We start from the raw sequence: 19,533 nt of genomic DNA on the forward strand, positions 1-19,533 counted from the left end.
CATCTCGATATAATGTAGTAGTTCTACATCAGTTACCGTCCATTCGAGCAATAAATCTTAAAGTTGGCAATAGCCATTGTTTCTGAGTAAGCACAAAAGTTCGATAAACTGTAAATCTTTCAATGAACGCAAATAAATGGGTTTTGGGGTACATACTAAATAATTGTTTTTGTGCTTTAATAAGTTTGGTAAATTAAAAATTATCGAATTTTATGAAAAGTTTGGTTAAAAATTTAGTTGTTGAATTATTGATATCGGCTTCTGAGCCTATGTAATTCCTATTTTATATTTACTACAATGTGGGGTCTTTCGTATCGAACGTGTTCGATGAAATACAATCCCCAAGAGTGGTATGAAATCCGAACCTTGCGATATCTGCTGTAAAATCGATATTTACTTTACAATATCGGTATAGTTTTATTTTCCAATCAAAAATAAATAATAGCGACAAGATAATAATATCATAAATAAATACGTATCAACTTTGTGGTTTAATATATGTAATATCATGTTATTTGAAAATATACTGATAAATCTATGCTATATTATCAGATATAGATAGTTTAAAATGAATTTATAAAAGATTTGTCTAGCTTAAATAGATTGCAACCTTTACAAACTATTCACTAGAATCATAACATCAAGGTTAGAAACTTGAACTCTATTAGCCAAAAGAACAAACACCTGGATCGACGAACATTTTTGAAGTCCTCTTCCATTTTTGCAATGAGGTCTTTCTCTTTCTTATTCTTGCTTCTGCTTTTTTTTTGTTCTTCTTCCTATATAGTACTGTTATACTACTCTTGTACGGTGTATTTAGTTCTTCTATCGTCTTTCTGCATTCTTTATCAAACCACGTTGCTTCCTTTTTCCTCTTCTCTTTGCCTTTTATAACTACCGTATTTTCTCGAATCTTATCCGCACTCCGATTTTAAAAATTCATAGTGGTAAAAAAATTTAGTTTGCGAATGTAATCCGCATCTTTCTTTGAGGAATTCGACAACACCAAAGCGATGTGATGCTTGTTCTTAACCATAAATATATATTTTTTCCGTTGACTGACGCTAATGCACCTAAATAAACCTTGTTTATGACGAGTTTTTATTAGACTAGACTTTAAATTTATCAAGCCAGAAAAAATTGGAATATAAATATGATTTTAAAAATAAATAGTATTGCCTAGCACGAATTCAGTTCATATACTGCCCTCGTAGCAGCTCGAACGTGGTGTGTGCTTAATTATACATATAATAGTATTATTATGGAAAAAAGTAGCAAAAATCGAAGAAGTTCTTCTATACAGGCTGGTCTGTTACTAATGGGACACAGAGCAACAGTGAATTCCTTACATTAAATTATTACGATTTAACCCAATCTATGTTAGTCCAATTGTTAATAACAACGAAGATACAGATGGTTAAAGTTAATACTTTATTTTCGTTTTTCTTTAATAATTTCGTTGTCTCTTATAGTATGAACATGAAAATTGGTACATTATCATTTTTTAATACAATAAATAATAATTTGGTGTTAGTTTTGATTTATCTTTCAGATGGCGCTGTCTACCTTAAAAAACCACCCTTAAAGTAGTCATATCTTTTTCATCGTTAAAATTTTTACAACTCACATAACATAAAACAGTTTCTCAGACATTTTTACATAAATTTGGTATACCTATCAATATTCTCTAAAATTCTCCGTTCCCGAGATAATCACTGTTTAAGGGCACTTTGCAAAATTTAATATCTCAGTAACATCAGTTGGCGTTGACAAAGTTTTTATTTAGTCAAACACTAGACAATCAGTTTGACATTCAGTTTCATTTTACGCTCAGTATTATTGTAATCAATGTATTTGTTACTTTGAAATAATGCCCCGGCATAATTTTTTTTCTAACACGGAAATGCGTGATATGGTGTGCATATACGCTCAAGAAAAGTTTAATGGAAGGGAAGCGTGCAGAAGATATTTATTAAAATACCCCAACAGAAGACAACCAAATCACAAGTTATCTATAAAATTTGTATGACCGCTTAGGTGAGACCGGTTCATTTCGTCCTAAACGAAATACAGGTCGTCCAAAAAAGATTTCCGTTGATGAAGAAGATGAAGTTTTAGTACGAGTTAGTAACAACCCAAAAGTTAGCTCTAGACGTTTGTCAGCTGCAACCGGGTTAAGCAAGTCGTCAATTCTACGAATATTAAAAAAAGAAAGACTGTATCCATACCATTTTGTACCTGTACACGCCTTACTGCCTACTGATTTAAGAGTTCGGTTAGAATTTGCTAATTTTATCAAAAATCGGCAAAATTCTGACCCATCGTTTATTGCCAACATTTTATTTACTGACGAGGCGACATTCACTCGTAGTGGGGTTTTTAATTTTAAAAATTATCATGTTTGGGAAACTGAAAACCCACACATGACACGGCAACGGCATTTTCAACATGAATTTAAAATAAATGTTTGGTGTGGAATAATTGGAAATTATGTGTTGGGTCCACAATTATTTACAGTTTTTGCAAAACCAAGTAGACGATATGTTGGCTGAGTTACCATTAAATATTTGGACTGTCATGTGGTTTATGCAAGATGGAGCACCACCCCATTTTTCCAGGCAAGTGCGAGATTATCTCGATATGAATTTTCCACGAAGATGGATTGGCCGAGGTAGTCATTACACTTGGCCACCACGAAGTCCCGATTGTAATCCTATGGATTTTTGCGTATGGGGATTTGTAAAATCCCTTGTTTACAAAGACAATCCTGAAACTCGTGAGGAACTGTGGCAAAAAATTGTAAAGGCAGTGGATATCATTAGGAATGAACAAATATTATTTAACATAAGAAGATCATTTTCTAAACGGATTGGAAAATGCATTGAAGCTAACGGTGGTCACTTTGAACACTTACTCTAATGCAGTTCATTTTAATTGTTATTATTGTTTCCTCTTATTGTTCGATGTTATTATTATTAAAATGTTTAAATAAATTATAGTCGTTATTAAAATCGATTTTTAATATAGTAATTATGTTAATATTTTTGTAACATCAACTTATGTTTGTGGATAGTTAAATTATATCTGAAAGATAGATCAGAACTATACTAATTTATCATTTATCATCTTAAAAAGTAATAATATAAAAATTTTAATGTTCATAATTTAAGAAAAAGCGAAATTATTAAAAAAACAACGAAATTAAAGTATTAACTTTAACCAACTCTATCTTCGTTATTATTAACAATTGGACTAAGATAAATTGAATTAAATCGTAATAATTTTACGATTTAACCCAATTTATCTTAGTCCAATTGTAAATAAAGACTTTTTCACCGCCAACTAATGTTTATTGAGCATAGTGAAATTTTGCAATGTGCGCTTAAACAGTGATTATCTCGGGAACGGAGAACTTTAGAGAATATTGATAGGTATACCAAATTTATGTAAAAATGTCTGAGAAACTGTTTTATGTTATGTGAGTTGTAAAAATTTTAACGATGAAAAAGATATGACTGCTTTAAGGGTGGTTTTTTAAGGTAGACAGAGCCATCTGAAAAAGAAATCAAAACTAATACCAATTTATTATTTATCGTCTAAAAAAATACTAATGTACCAATTTTCATGTTCATAATGTAAGAGACAACGAAATTATTAAAGAAAAACGAAAATAAAGTATTAACTTTAACCATCTGTATCTTCGTTATTATTAACAATTGGACTAAGATAAATTGGGTTAAATCGTAATAATTATATGTAAGGAATTCACTGTTGCTCTGTGTCCCATTAGTAACGGACCACCCTGTACAGCGAAGTTTAAAGAGATGTTATTAAGTTAGCGTTAAAAGAAGGAAATCTAAAATCTGGTACAATTTTTACCGTTATTGAAAGTAACGTTGCGGCTGTTGGGGAAAGACAGAGCAGCTATTGCAGACTGTGAGGCATCGTGCAAGAAATTTACCGAGCCAAACAAGAGATGATTTCATGAAATTGATGATGCAGTTTTCTGGTTCTCTCAAGAAAAACGAAAGGAGGGACTAACAAATTTGTAATACCAGCAAAGGTTGGACTGTGGATTTATCGTTGAGGCGCAGAACTACAATTTCCCAAAAGCTCCTAATGATTTTTAAGAAAATTTCAATTTGTCTCAAACTGTGAATGCGGACGAAATGGCAGTATATCTGGATATGCCTCCCAATTACACACTGGAAAGAAGAGGTGTGGGAAATTTCTTTATAAACGAGTGGTTGCGAAAAATTGCGCATAACATTGATGTAGTAACAAGTGATAGGGAAAAATTGCTGTCATTATTAATATTGAGAAAAAAACCATTCTGATATCCGAAAGACTTCCCGAATGACGTCTTAGTTAGGGCACAACAAAAAGGATGGATAATGGAAAAGCTGATGATGGAATGGTTAAGATAAGTATGGAGTCGTAGACCAGGAAGATTATTAAATAAGGATATTAATTAATCATAGACTGATTGTCCTTGGTTTAGACTTCTTGTTATAACAATAATACCTGGTGGAATGACATCCATACTACAACCTGTGTATGTATATACAGTGAAGACCGGTTATAACGAGCAGTCAAGGGACCGAAAAAATTGCTCGCTATAGACGGTACCTCGTTATAACCAAGGTTGTCGTAATATGTAACATAAATTTTAATACTTCTATAGTATATTCTCGCATGTTTTTCTGTTTTATGCTTTTATGTAATAATTCCTGGCAAATATTTTTGTTTATTGTATCGCATGCGAACATACATTCAGTATTGTCTGCATAGTTGGTTGCAATGTAACGAGTCACCCTAGAAAATGCTTCTAAAAATTCATTTTTTGATATGTTTCGTTCTACCTCTTCATCTGATTCACCGTCAGATTCATTATCTTCATTCAACACGTTAGACATTATTTCAGTGTCAGATAGAATGGAACCAGTAACATCGTCATCGATAGTGGCAAATAAATTTAAATCGATACCGTCTATTTCCAAACCGTTTTTCTCTGCCCAACTAGAAAGATTTTCTTCCACAGAGATACACGTAATTAATTGAGCTAAGGGAATTTCATATTCCTCGCTAAAACTCTCTGCAAGATTGCCGAATGCATGACGAAAGCAATTCATTATTGTTTCTTTTTTAACATTTATCCATGCGCTGTTTAGCATTATTATGGCATCTAAAATATCGATTTTTAATTTTTCGTTCAGATCCATAGCTTCTACTAACTTGAACAATAACTTTTGTCGGTAAAACGTTTTCATTGATTTAATTATGCCTCGGTCCATTGGTTGTAAGACGGAAGTTGAATTTCGCGGAAAGTACGCAAGTTCAATACATTCTAAGTTGTTAATATGAGGATTTTTGTAACGACATATAGATACAAGTTCATGTAAATCTAGCGATAAACTGAACTACCCATGGTACCTAAATGGCGCGTCACGACGTCGCCAGATTTTTACGTCATTCGCTCGTTATAGACGGTACAAAACACGCAAAACTACAACCGAGCTCTCGTTATAACCGAACTCTCGTTATAACCGAGCACGCGTTATAACCGAGATTTTTTACATTGTAAGGATAGGATTTTTCAAGGGAGTTGGAAGCTTGCTCGTTATAGAGCAGGTGCTCGTTATAACCGGTCTTTACTGTATTAACAAACTCGAGAATTGACAAAATCGGGAGCAATTAAACGAGCTTCTGAACTTGCTCAGTGAGTGTAGGCGACATGGAAAACGATCCCTGAAATAGTATATTAAAAAACAAGTTTCGTAAGACACGTTTGAAATGCACGAATTCAAGTTGAAAAACGAGTGGCGAAGCCACGAGTTTTTTAATGAATGAGTGCTTTAAGTCTTATGAAACGTGTTTTTTATGCTATTTTTTGTAATTCGCGTTTTTATCCTCTTTTTTTTCTCAAAAATAAAATAAATTTTGACAATGTAGGGAAATAGGTATGCAGCAGTTGGTAACACCGTAACACTTGAAAATAGAAATTTGAATTGACAATTAGAAACTGTCAAAACACAGAACGTATTCACCTGATAAAAATGTTTCATGTACACCTTCCAAAATAAGAGAAATTGCTCAGAGTTCAATGTCCTCATCATTGTGGACTTTGTATTCGATGCTAAGAACGAGTTTAAACACCCATAGACAAAAATTGTAACATTGACAACTAGAAAAATTAATGACCCAATGTCACCAACTTGAACTGATTCCATAAAATGTTACTAAAATCTCATTACAGCATCGGATGCTGTAAAGAGTGTCATTACAGCACCCGTTTGAGTACTGTAATAGCTTTCATTACCGTCGCGAATTACAAAAACAATATTATAACATCATTTAAGAAATTTTGTATAACCAATACTTTGGAATGTGATTTTATTTTACTATTTTCCAAATTGCAACTATACGACGAATCTAATCCGCACCCGATTGTAATCCGCATTTGATTTTAGAGCATGTAAAATTTGTAAAAAAGGTGCGGATTAAATTCAAGAAAATACGGTATTGTGGTGTTGTAGTGTAGATGTTGTTGCTGTTCATGTATTAGTTCTTGAGTTTTTCTTGATTTTCGTTGTTTCCAAAGTTACCCGTTAAATTTACATTAAATCACTATCGAGTACTACGTCTGATTACTATCGTGCAGAATGGATCTTTTCGTACTCATTTATGATAGCGCGGTGGCGCAGCTTCAGGTTTTTCAACAGTGATTTTTCAATAGCCTTTGAGACTCAAAGGGGTTAAAACTTCAAAATAAGTTAATGGAAAATATCCTTTTTCTCATGCATCATTTAGCACTCCGACTCCGAAGAGATGTGATTTTACTCTTTTTTTTTGTATTCTTTGTTACACTAACCATATAAGCGTAATCGTGTCGCCTCGACAACCGTGGGTGTTTTTATGCCGTTAAAAGGAGGCGAGATAAAGAAACGGGAATGTGGTTAACATGTTTTCCCTCGTTGCGAAATATGGGATTGTAGAGGAAAATAGGGACGACCTGAAAAGGTCCTTGAGGATAAGGCGGACATCCTTTTATACTTGCCTAGAAGAGGTGCTGACGTTAACAAAAACGCCGTCTTTGAACCATCTGAAAACTACATTCGGCGATCCTTTTGCTACGCAGGATAAGATGAAGTCGTTGTTTTCTCGGATTGGACCAACTTGGTTGATATTAATACCCTATAATATAAACCAAAAATAAAAATGGATGTAAACATATCAAAAGTAATAGAAATCAAAGAGAAATCATAAATTAATTAGTTCATTTTTAGGAAATTGTGATTTTGATTAATGTTGGTATATCACGTCAACAACTCAATTAACATTTAATAATTCAATTCGTAATAAATATCCATGTCATTTACATTAATTAATAAAAGAATCGTGCTTATTGTCATAAAATTACAATTTAATTCGATTACATTACTAAATTAGGTATTTGTTTTGAACCATTGACAAATATTGAATTTTATTAGGGCGATATGATCGTAATCCGAAGCTTTTAGCATCATCGTGAAAAAGTTAAATTTACGATAGCTGCCCTTTGCGGGACCACTGATTAAATTCATAACTCGGCCATGCCGGATGATCGCCGGATAAACGGACGAACGCGCTACATGGGCCCTATAAATATTCCCCTAGACGTGACAGGGTCATGTCAAACAGGTCGAATTACGCGATGTAACAGTTTGTTTTTGCCGGGCGGGCGGGCGCTCATTTTCAGTGGAATTTCGGGCGAAGCGCCGAAATTCGAAGCTAAGCATAAATTTGCATTGTAAACTAATCGATGAAACATAAATCGGGACAAGAGCGCGCTACGTGCATGTTTATACGATTCTGCACTTTTACGATAAATTCTCCGACTCGATGGGTACGGTCAGTCACAAATAAAATTCAAGGAAAAAAAGTAGCTCTCTCGTTTCGAATTAATTAATACTGGAAATACGAACGGAAAATGTAAAAATCGTATAATATCTATAAAACGTTATGAATAAAATATGAAAGGTGACCCACCTGCAAGGATATGAGGGGATCGGTGGAGAAGGACACAGTATCCTTGTGAGTTAGATTCATGCCTCCGACGTGACCGTGTTCTTTCCACTTTCCGACACTAGCCCTGATCTTTTTCTCGTCTCTCCTACTGCTTGAAAAACGGTACGTTAGCTCTGCGCCTGATTGGAGAGACCTGTAATATAAAAAAAATATATAGAGATCTCCAGGCGAAAACGTGATGAAGATTATAATCACGAATGATTGAAAATATTTTTCTTTTCTTTAACATTTTATTGATTGTAATTAGCAAATTATAATTGTGAAATTAAAATTAATAAAAATAAATATACCGGGAATTTCATATAATGCCCAGTCCAGTATTCCAGAGAGTCAATCAAATCCAGTGCTGGACTGGATCATATCGTTCACATTATTCCAGTCTAGTAATCCAGCTAGTCAATCCAGTCCAGTGGATTCTTAATCGATTCGTTAAAAATTCGCAATCCAGCACTGGATTGGCGGTCTACACTATTCCAGTAGCGCTGGAATGGGCGAGCTGGAATAAAAAAGTAGACCGTCGATCCAGTCACTGGAGTGGATTGCTTACTAGAATAGATAGATTCCAGAGTAGGTTTTCAGCGCTGGACTGGAATGCTACTGGAATAATGTGAACCGGGCATAACTCGTAATATATGAATGCAGTAATCATAGTTACGAAACTACTATGTACTTTCACTGCCCCATATAAAATACAACATAGCTTAATATGTTGCATTATACAGGCATTTGGTAGTTTTGCAAAGGAAAAGTTGTGCTTGGAAAAGGTAACGTTCGTAAGATACTAGTTCTTGGTCTAATGTTAGTTCTAGTGACAGTGCAAGTGTAAAACTAGAACTAACACTATACCTAAAACTAAACTCATTCGGGTTTAGTCGTCTTTAGAGACGTGCGGCTAAACCCAAATGATTCTAGTTCTAGGTCTTGTGTTAGTTCTAGTGATAGTGCTAGCGTAAAACTAGAACTAACACTAGACTTAGAACTAGAATCATTCGGGTTTAGCCGTCTTTAGAGACGTGCGGCTAAACCCAAATGATTCTAGTTCTAGATCTTGTGTTAGTTCCAGTGATAGTGCTAGTGTAAAACTAGAACTAACACTAGACTTAGAACTAGAATTATTCGGGTTTAGCCGTCTTTAGAGACGTGCGGCTAAACCCAAATGATTCTAGTTCTAGGTCTTGTGTTAGTTCCAGTGATAGTGCTAGTGTAAAACTAGAACTAACACTAGACTTAGAACTAGAATCATTCGGGTTTAGCCGTCTTTAGAGACGTGCGGCTAAACCCAAATGATTCTAGTTCTAGGTCTTGTGTTAGTTCCAGTGATAGTGCTAGTGTAAAACTAGAACTAACACTAGACTTAGAACTAGAATCATTCGGGTTTAGCCGTCTTTAGAGACGTGCGGCTAAACCCAAATGATTCTAGTTCTAGGTCTTGTGTTACTTCCAGTGATAGTGCTAGTGTAAAACTAGAACTAACACTAGATTTAGAACTAGAATCATTCGGGTTTAGCCGTCTTTAGAGACGTGCGGCTAAACCCAAATGATTCTAGTTCTAGGTCTTGTGTTAGTTCCAGTGATAGTGCTAGTGTAAAACTAGAACTAACACTAGACTTAGAAGTAGAATCATTCGGGTTTACCCGTCTTTAGAGACGGGTAAACCCGAATGATTCTAGTTCTAGGTCTTGTGTTAGTTCTAGTGATAGTGTTAGTGTAAAACTAGAACTAACACTAGACCTAGAACTCTCAAGGCGATTAAACTCGAATTTTTCTTTCTATTGATAGGTATCGTTATATTAAATTAAATCGAGAATAAGCTGAATTTGCTATCGGTGTCAAACACACACATTACTTTTAATGTATGTGTCTAGGTTACTATAACCAGTACATTTCCCTGGATACCTACAAATCGGAAACAGCCTAATCTACATCTGTCAGCAACCTAGCTTTTGATGCGTAACGGGGGCAGCGGCGACGCAGCGCGTTCTATCGCTGCCGCCGCCACCATCATCAAGTATTCATATAACAATTCTTATTCATACAGCTAGAGGGCATATAATGTATTTATACGGCCCGACTCACTCGTAATGGATTATCTTGGCATCTTGCAATGGCGTCACGTACTCCCTGAGGGCGCGGGATAGCTGAAACATGAAAATGGCATTAATATCGGGCCGCTTCTGGCCCCTTTGCGACAAGGAGCCCTCTTTGAGAGGGTTAGTTATAATTTGGCCTTTCCTGTGCGGCAAAGAGAGTTGGCGGTCGCGACGAAGCGATGAGCCGATTACTACTGCCCCGACGGTACACTCTAAACCAGCTCCCCAGACCGTCCGTTTTATTGTTGGTTAAAGGTTGTGTGAGGTTTACCCTACTCTGCTTGATGACGACACATTGTTAGTGGTCTCACGGTATTTAGTGTATCGCGGTTGATTATTTCTTTTGGGTTAATTTGTTTAGAAATTTACTCCGGGTTCATTCGTTTAATGAAAATTATTTAATAAATCTGGGTTATTTCATAAAATAGTCGGTGTTAGTTGGGCAAACCAGAGTAAAATTTGTTGTGAATACAAGCTGACGACACACAGTGGAATATTGACTAAAACATTGTGTACCCGGGGGTACGTGCGATGGGTCGAAAATGGAAAACAAACAGACTGAGGCACTGATAAAAAAGGACGAGGTCCGCGGACGTCGAAATCCACATTTGCATATTCACCTCCACCCGTAGTAGTCCTCGGGCATTTCCCGTTACCCCTTAGCGCTTTATATATTTAATTAGGCAGCGAGGGACGAATTTGTCCCGACGACATCTGGCGGAAACCCTGTTTGGCAATTTTCCGAGCCGTTCACCGTCCCCGGGCAAAAATCCACTCCAATAAATTCCCGAGGTGCAATTCAGGTTTTATTCGGATTTGTAATTTGAATTTTAATTTTTGTAAACCTCGAATTCAAGAGGTTTAAATTTTTCAGAAACCATTTTAGTTGTATAACAGGTATTTTATTATAAATAAGTCCTTTGCAGTCTAAAATACTATAAACATATTAACGTTTAAAATGTAGTGATCTACAAAGTTAGAAAAATGAGGTTGCAGTAGTCAATGGAAAAGCGAATTCGTTTCGATACTACCAACCCTTAAGTCCCACAAAGGCCTTTGGCGTTTTCTACTTCCGGAAATTGGAATTTTCTAGGTCTTGTGTTAGTTCCAGTGATAGTGCTAGTGTAAAACTAGAACTAACACTAGACTTAGAACTAGAATCATTCGGGTTTAGCCGTCTTTAGAGACGTGCGGCTAAACCCGAATGTTTCTAGTTCTAGGTCTTGTGTTAGTTCCAGTGATAGTGCTAGTGTAATACTAAAACTAACGCTAGACTTAGAACTAGAATCATTCGGGTTTAGCCGTCTTTAGAGACGTGCGGCTAAACCCAAATGATTCTAGTTCTAGGTCTTGTGTTAGTTCAAGTGATAATGCTAGTGTAAAACTAGAACTAACACTAGACTTAGAACTAGAATCATTCGGGTTTAGCCGTCTTTAGAGACGTGCGGCTAAACCCAAATGATTCTAGTTCTAGGTCTTGTGTTAGTTCCAGTGATAGTGCTAGTGTAAAACTAGAACTAACACTAGACTTAGAACTAGAATCATTCGGGTTTAGCCGTCTTTAGAGACGAAACCATTTTAGTTGTATAACAGGTATTTTATTATAAATAAGTCCTTTGCAGTCTAAAATACTATAAACATATTAACGTTTAAAATGTAGTGACCTACAAAGTTAGAAAAATGAGGTTGCAGTAGTCAATGGAAAAGCGAATTCGTTTCGATACTACCAACCCTTAAGTCCCACAAAGGCCTTTGGCGTTTTCTACTTCCGGAAATTGGAATTTTCTAGGTCTGTGTTAGTTCCAGTGATAGTGCTAGTGTAAAACTAGAACTAACACTAGACTTAGAACTAGAATCATTCGGGTTTAGCCGTCTTTAGAGACGTGCGGCTAAACCCAAATGATTCTAGTTCTAGGTCTTGTGTTAGTTCCAGTGATAGTGCTAGTGTAAAACTAGAACTAACACTAGACTTAGAACTAGAATCATTCGGGTTTAGCCGTCTTTAGAGACGTGCGGCTAAACCCGAATGTTTCTAGTTCTAGGTCTTGTGTTAGTTCCAGTGATAGTGCTAGTGTAATACTAAAACTAACGCTAGACTTAGAACTAGAATCATTCGGGTTTAGCCGTCTTTAGAGACGTGCGGCTAAACCCAAATGATTCTAGTTCTAGGTCTTGTGTTAGTTCCAGTGATAGTGCTAGTGTAAAACTAGAACTAACACTAGACTTAGAACTAGAATCATTCGGGTTTAGCCGTCTTTAGAGACGTGCGGCTAAACCCGAATGTTTCTAGTTCTAGGTCTTGTGTTAGTTCCAGTGATAGTGCTAGTGTAAAACTAGAACTAACACTAGACTTAGAACTAGAATCATTCGGGTTTAGCCGTCTTTAGAGACGAAACCATTTTAGTTGTATAACAGGTATTTTATTATAAATAAGTCCTTTGCAGTCTAAAATACTATAAACATATTAACGTTTAAAATGTAGTGATCTACAAAGTTAGAAAAATGAGGTTGCAGTAGTCAATGGAAAAGCGAATTCGTTTCGATACTATCAACCCTTAACTCCCACAAAGGCCTTTGGCGTTTTCTACTTCGGGAAATTGGAATTACGATGACAATTTTATACGGTAGAGGCGACCTTTGACCCTATGCTGCTTCTATAGACGTAAGGTGTCGAGGTTCGTGTGAAAATATTGCCACTAGATTTCGCGTATAGTGTCGTCGAATAAGATGACACGGTTAAACGTGTTTCCTTTTCATTCTTTGATTTGTTTTTCTTTATTAAAGCGTTGCTTTATTAGTTATCTTTTGATTTTTCTTTCATACTTTGCTTTCATTTCGTTTACGCATCTTTTATCAATTTTAATTCAAAGCGAAATGCTGTCTTTTTAGTTAAAAGTAAATAAATGTTTCGACGTAAAATTCGTTGTTAAATTCTTTATGTGGAAAGAAATGTAAATAATGAAAGAGTCCGAGTGTATAAATTAAATTCACTACAACTTTAACATTAATTTTTAATACGAAACATAACAAATTAAAAATGAATTCGTATATATGTAGAATAAAACCTTTCTCGTTAACAATTTAATAACCCTTAGTTATCTAGTTTTAAAACAACCCATTAAAACTTCTCACAGTAAAATTTTATTATTATATTACTAGAGATGTAATTTCGCGCAAAGAACATAACCGGGTGTCTCAGAATTGTAATTATAAAAGTTTCTTCATGATAATAGAACGTCTTTGTCCTTGGTTTTCGTGATAGTAAAAAAATAGACCGCGCAACAAGAAGATTACAACGTCTGGTTTACAGTTTCGAGTTGTACTTAAACGGAAAATTCAATTTAAGGACCGAAACCGGACGCCTATGGCCGTCTGAAAGAGGATCTAATTATCGTGTTTACGAGGGTTCGAATCTGTTTACTCAAACTCGGCTCGTGCTCGCGATCGACAATGTCGAGGAAACGAAACTTTCCGGTAATTTAATGTTTGTACTAACGAGAACTGGCCTTAAGTGGTCGACCCCCGAAGATAATCTTGAATGGAAACACTTATTGGATGGGAAGGTTTCGACAGATTTTACTGCTACTGTTTGGAGTTAGAGTTGGCAGCGAAAATCTTTAATAAGCCTTCCAGATTTACGATCCGTATTTATGGAGCGAAAGGCAAAAACCAAAGTTTTATTATCAGGGGTTTATGGGTTGTTTAGGTTTTCGGGTTTTCCCGTTTAGCCATTATTTCCACATTATTAATTATAATTTGAGGTTGTTTTAAACATTTTGGATAATAGGGAAAATTTGTCGACGAGAAAATCATAAAGGATAATCATCCATACTTTATTTATTTTTATCGAATATTTACCATTGATTAGTTTTAGCTATAGTAGACGCCACGAGAGATCATCGTTTTCGGCTGTTACAAATGCCATACGTAGTAAATTAAAATTCACAAACCGCTAGAGAGTAATGTGTGTTAGAAAGAGATAGCATTAGTTTAATATGTCTGCTGTACAATTCAAATAACTACGTCGAAAAAGTACGTCTGTTCTTCTAAGGAATGTAACTCCATAATTATAACCTCAAATCGAAACGTCTTGTGAATCTGTTGGTGTTTTCACAAGCCGAAAATGAAATAAATTAATAAGTCCCAAGAAGTCAAACATTTTGAAACTTTGTGACAGAATCAGACAGAATTAAAACGCTATCAAAATACACTCAGTAAAGGAGTTTAGAATAAAATTTTAGCAAAATATGCAATCCCCCTATTTTCGCATAGTCTAAGTGTCAAAAAAGATGCTAATTCAAAAATTCCTGGAAGCTGTATTTATTGAAGTTAAGGAATGAAACTTATTTTAAATTAAAGCTCAAAGTTTTCTCTTTAAAATGATGTATAATAATTGTTGGGTTGGATTGGAAAAAAATTAAGAAAAAAAATGTTGAAATAAAACTTACATTTTCGTATAACCTAAAAATATCAAAAAAGATGCTAATATAAAAATTCCTGGAAGCCGTATTTATTGAAATTAAGGAATGAAACTTATTTTAAATTAAAGCTCAAAGCTTTCTCTTTAAAATGATGTATAATAATTGTTGGGTTGGATTGGAAAAATATAGAGAAAAAAAAAGTTGAAATAAAACTTACATTTTTGTATAACCTAAGAGTATCAAAAAAGATGCTATTTTAAAAATTCCTGGAAGCTGTATTTATTGAAGTTAAGGAATGAAACTTATTTTAAATTAAAACTCAAAGCTTTCTTTTTAAAATGATGTATAATAATTGTTGGGTTGGATTGAAGAAATATTGACAAAAAACATGTTGAAACAAAACTTACATTTTCGTATAACCTAAGAGTGCCAAAAAAGATGCAAATTTAAAAATTTCTGGAAGCTGTATTTATTGAAATTTAGGAATGAGACTTATTCTATATTAAAGCTCAAAGCTTTCTCTTTAATGTATAATAATTGTTGGGTTGGATTGGAAAAATATAGAGAAAAAAAATTTTGAAACAAAACTTACATTTTCGAACAACCTAAAAATGTTAAAAAGATGCTAATTTAAAAATTCCTGTAAGCCGTATTTATTAAAATTAAGGAATGAAACTTATTTTAAATTAAAGCTCAAAGCTTTCTCTTTAAAATGATGTATAATAATTGTTGGGTTGGATTGGAAAAATATAGAGAAAAAAAAAGTTGAAATAAAACTTACATTTTCGTATAACCTAAGAGTATCAAAAAAGATGCTATTTTAAAAATTCCTGGAAGCTGTATTTATTGAAGTTAAGGAATGAAACTTATTTTAAATTAAAGCTCAAAGTTTTCTCTTTAAAATGATGTATAATAATTGTTGGGTTGGATTGGAAAAATGTAGAGAAAAAAAAAGTTGAAATAAAACTTACATTTTCGTATAACCTAAGAGTATCAAAAAAGATGCTATTTTAAAAATTCCTGGACGCTGTATTTATTGAAGTTAAGGAATGAAACTTATTTTAAATTAAAGCTCAAAGCTTTCTCTTTAAAATGATGTATAATAATTGATGGGTTGGGTTGGAAAAATATTAAGAAAAAAAATGTTGAAATAAAACTTGCATTATCGTATAACCTAAAAATTTCAAAAAAGATGCTAATTTAAAAATTCCTGGAAGCTGTATTTATTGAAATTAAGGAATGAAACTTATTTTAAATTAAAGCTCAAAGCTTTCTCTTTAAAATGATGTATAATAATTGTTGGGTTGGATTGGAAAAAAATTAAGAAAAAAAATGTTGAAATAAAACTTACATTTTCGTATAACCTAAAAATATCAAAAAATATGTTAAATTAAAAATTCCTGGAAGCCGTATTTATTGAAATTAAGGAATGAAACTTATTTTAAATTAAAGCTCAAAGCTTTCTCTTTAAAATGATGTATAATAATTGATGGGTTGGGTTGGAAAAATATTAAGAAAAAAAATGTTGAAATAAAACTTACATTTTCGTATAACCTAAAAATATCAAAAAATATGTTAATTTAAAAATTCCTGGAAGCCGTATTTATTGAAATTAAGGAATGAAACTTATTTTAAATTAAAGCTCAAAGCTTTCTCTTTAAAATGATGTATAATAATTGATGGGTTGGGTTGGAAAAATATTAAGAAAAAAAATGTTGAAATAAAACTTGCATTTTCGTATAACCTGAAAATTTCAAAAAAGATGGTAATTTAAAAATTCCTGGAAGCTGTATTTATTGAAATTAAGGAATGAAACTTATTTTAAATTAAAGCTCAAAGCTTTCTCTTTGAAATGATGTATAATAATTGTTGGGTTGGATTGGAAAAATATAGAGAAAAAAAAGTTGAAATGAAACTTACATTTTCGTATAACCTAAAAATGTTAAAAAGATGCTAATTTAAAAATTCCTGTAAGCCGTATTTATTGAAATTAAGGAATGAAACTTATTTTAAATTAAAGCTCAAAGCTTTCTCTTTAAAATGATGTATAATAAGTGTTGGGTTGGATTGGAAAAATATAGAGAAAAAAAAAAGTTGAAATAAAACTTACATTTTCGTATAACCTAAGAGTATCAAAAAAGATGCTATTTTAAAAATTCCTGGAAGCTGTATTTATTGAAGTTAAGGAATGAAACTTATTTTAAATTAAAGCTCAAAGCTTTCTCTTTAAAATGATGTATAATAATTGTTGGGTTGGATTGGAAAAATATAGAGAAAAAAAAAGTTGAAATAAAACTTACATTTTCGTATAACCTAAGAGTATCAAAAAAGATGCTATTTTAAAAATTCCTGGAAGCTGTATTTATTGAAGTTAAGGAATGAAACTTATTTTAAATTAAAGCTCAAAGCTTTCTTTTTAAAATGATGTATAATAATTGTTGGGTTGGATTGGAAAAATATAGAGAAAAAAAATGTTGAAATAAAACTTACATTTTCGTATAACCTAAGAGTATCAAAAAAGATGCTATTTTAAAAATTCCTGGAAGCTGTATTTATTGAAATTAAGGAATGAAACTTATTTTAAATTAAAGCTCAAAGCTTTCTCTTTAAAATGATGTATAATAATTAATGGGTTGGATTGGAAAAAAATTAAGAAAAAAAATGTTGAAATAAAACTTACATTTTCGTATAACCTAAAAATATCAAAAAATATGTTAATTTAAAAATTCCTGGAAGCCGTATTTATTGAAATTAAGGAATGAAACTTATTTTAAATTAAAGCTCAAAGCTTTCTCTTTAAAATGATGTATAATAATTGATGGGTTGGATTGGAAAAATATAGAGAAAAAAAAAGTTGAAATAAAACTTACATTTTCGTATAACCTAAGAGTATCAAAAAGATGCTAATTTAAAAATTCCTGGAAGCTGTATTTATTGAAATTAAGGAATGAAACTTATTTTAAATTAAAGCTCAAAGCTTTCTCTTTAAAATGATGTATAATAATTGATGGGTTGGATTGGAAAAATATAGAGAAAAAAATGTTGAAATAAAACTTACATTTTCGTATAACCTAAAAATATCAAAAAATATGTTAATTTAAAAATTCCTGGAAGCCGTATTTATTGAAGTTAAGGAATGAAACTTATTTTAAATTAAAGCTCAAAGCTTTCTCTTTAAAATGATGTATAATAATTGATGGGTTGGATTGGAAAAAAATTAAGAAAAAAAATGTTGAAATAAAACTTACATTTTCGTATAACCTAAAAATATCAAAAAAGATGCTAATTTAAAAATTCCTGGAAGCCGTATTTATTGAAATTAAGGAATGAAACTTATTTTAAATTAAAGCTCAAAGCTTTCTCTTTAAAATGATGTATAATAATTGTTGGGTTGGATTGGAAAAAAATTAAGAAAAAAAATGTTGAAACAAAACTTACATTTTCGTATAACCTAAGAGTGCCAAAAAAGATGCAAATTTAAAAATTTCTGGAAGCCGTATTTATTGAAATTTAGGAATGAGACTTATTCTATATTAAAGCTCAAAGCTTTCTCTTTAATGTATAATAATTGTTGGATTGGATTGGAAAAATATAGAGAAAAAAAATTTTGAAACAAAACTTACATTTTCGAATAACCTAAAAATGTTAAAAAGATGCTAATTTAAAAATTCCTGTAAGCCGTATTTATTGAAATTAAGGAATGAAACTTATTTTAAATTAAAGCTCAAAGCTTTCTCTTTAAAATGATGTATAATAAGTGTTGGGTTGGATTGGAAAAATATAGAGAAAAAAAAAGTTGAAATAAAACTTACATTTTCGTATAACCTAAGAGTATCAAAAAAGATGCTATTTTAAAATTTCCTAGAAGCTGTATTTATTGAAGTTAAGGAATGAAACTTATTTTAAATTAAAGCTCAAAGTTTTCTCTTTAAAATGATGTATAATAATTGTTGGGTTGAATTGGAAAAATATTAAGAAAAAGAATGTTGAAACAACACTTACATTTAAAAGAGTCAAAAAAGATGCTAATTTAAAAATTCTTAGAAACCATGTTTATTGAAATTAAGGAATGAGACTTATTTTAAATTTAAGCTCAATGTTTTCTTTTTAAAATGATCTGTAATAATCACACCTAATAACCATTAAATTTATCAAAGAAATACCTTCTTGAACAACAAAATTCAACAGCACCACTTTTCACTAAACTTCTAACCTCACATCTGGATGAATAAGTTTAAAGTGTACCTAAAAATCCTACAGTGTGGATTGCGTCATTTTTTATACAGGTTCTTTCTTGTATAGTAGAAAGTACTGATAGATCTAAATGCGCCGAATAGATGACTACAGTTTAAAATGAGTGTTTAAAATTACCGGTACTTTAAAGTACCGTCGGGACACAAAGGGTGACCTGTAAATAACCTTTTAAAGTATTTGATAAATAAATAAATACATAAATTTTATTATAAATTAATATCAACGATTTTTCGCTGCTTAAATAATCTAAGTCGTACGTCCATATCTTGATTCATACCATTTTAAAACGTCAAGTCACTGCCAGCTCTCGTGGTTTCTACTATATAACATATTTTCGGTTTTATGTACTAAAGCAGAGAATTTTATTCGATGAAAAGCTTATTTGAGATAAGATATAACTTGTACCGATTAAAAGTTACGTAGATACTAAAACCTAATCTCGTAAGAAGCTTGCTAACACTTTTCCACCTCAAACGCAATAAGAAGCGTGTGCGAAGAACGTAATCTGGTAATAAATATGAGAAGGGGCTTCTATTACATCGTAAAAGTCGTCGAAAAATTTACGCCACCCTCTGAATATGAAAATATGAGACGTCGATAGCCCAACAGATTATCTGGTTAACGACATTCGAAGATCCCGTAGGCCTTAGCTCATCGTATTAGAGGCCAATTTCGTTTTGAATGAATCATTAATCATTTAG

General features: G+C 32.7%; 1 protein-coding gene across 5 annotated transcripts in view; it reads right to left on the minus strand.

Moving 5' to 3' along the window:
- The window catches only part of LOC111422364 (uncharacterized), a 187,687-nt gene that overhangs the window by 39,931 nt on the left and 128,223 nt on the right, over positions 1 to 19,533 (minus strand). For all 5 annotated transcript variants that reach the window (XM_071201606.1, XM_071201605.1, XM_071201607.1 and 2 more), the window contains 3 exons: positions 10,144 to 10,205; positions 8,029 to 8,200; positions 7,058 to 7,194 (listed from right to left, as the gene is read on the minus strand). In XM_071201606.1, the coding sequence (XP_071057707.1) occupies positions 7,058 to 7,194; positions 8,029 to 8,200; positions 10,144 to 10,205 (371 nt within the window). The remainder of the gene's footprint in view (positions 1 to 7,057; positions 7,195 to 8,028; positions 8,201 to 10,143; positions 10,206 to 19,533) is intronic.

Source organism: Onthophagus taurus, chromosome 2, assembly GCF_036711975.1.
Source record: "Onthophagus taurus isolate NC chromosome 2, IU_Otau_3.0, whole genome shotgun sequence".
Taxonomy (NCBI): Eukaryota; Metazoa; Arthropoda; class Insecta; order Coleoptera; family Scarabaeidae; genus Onthophagus; species Onthophagus taurus.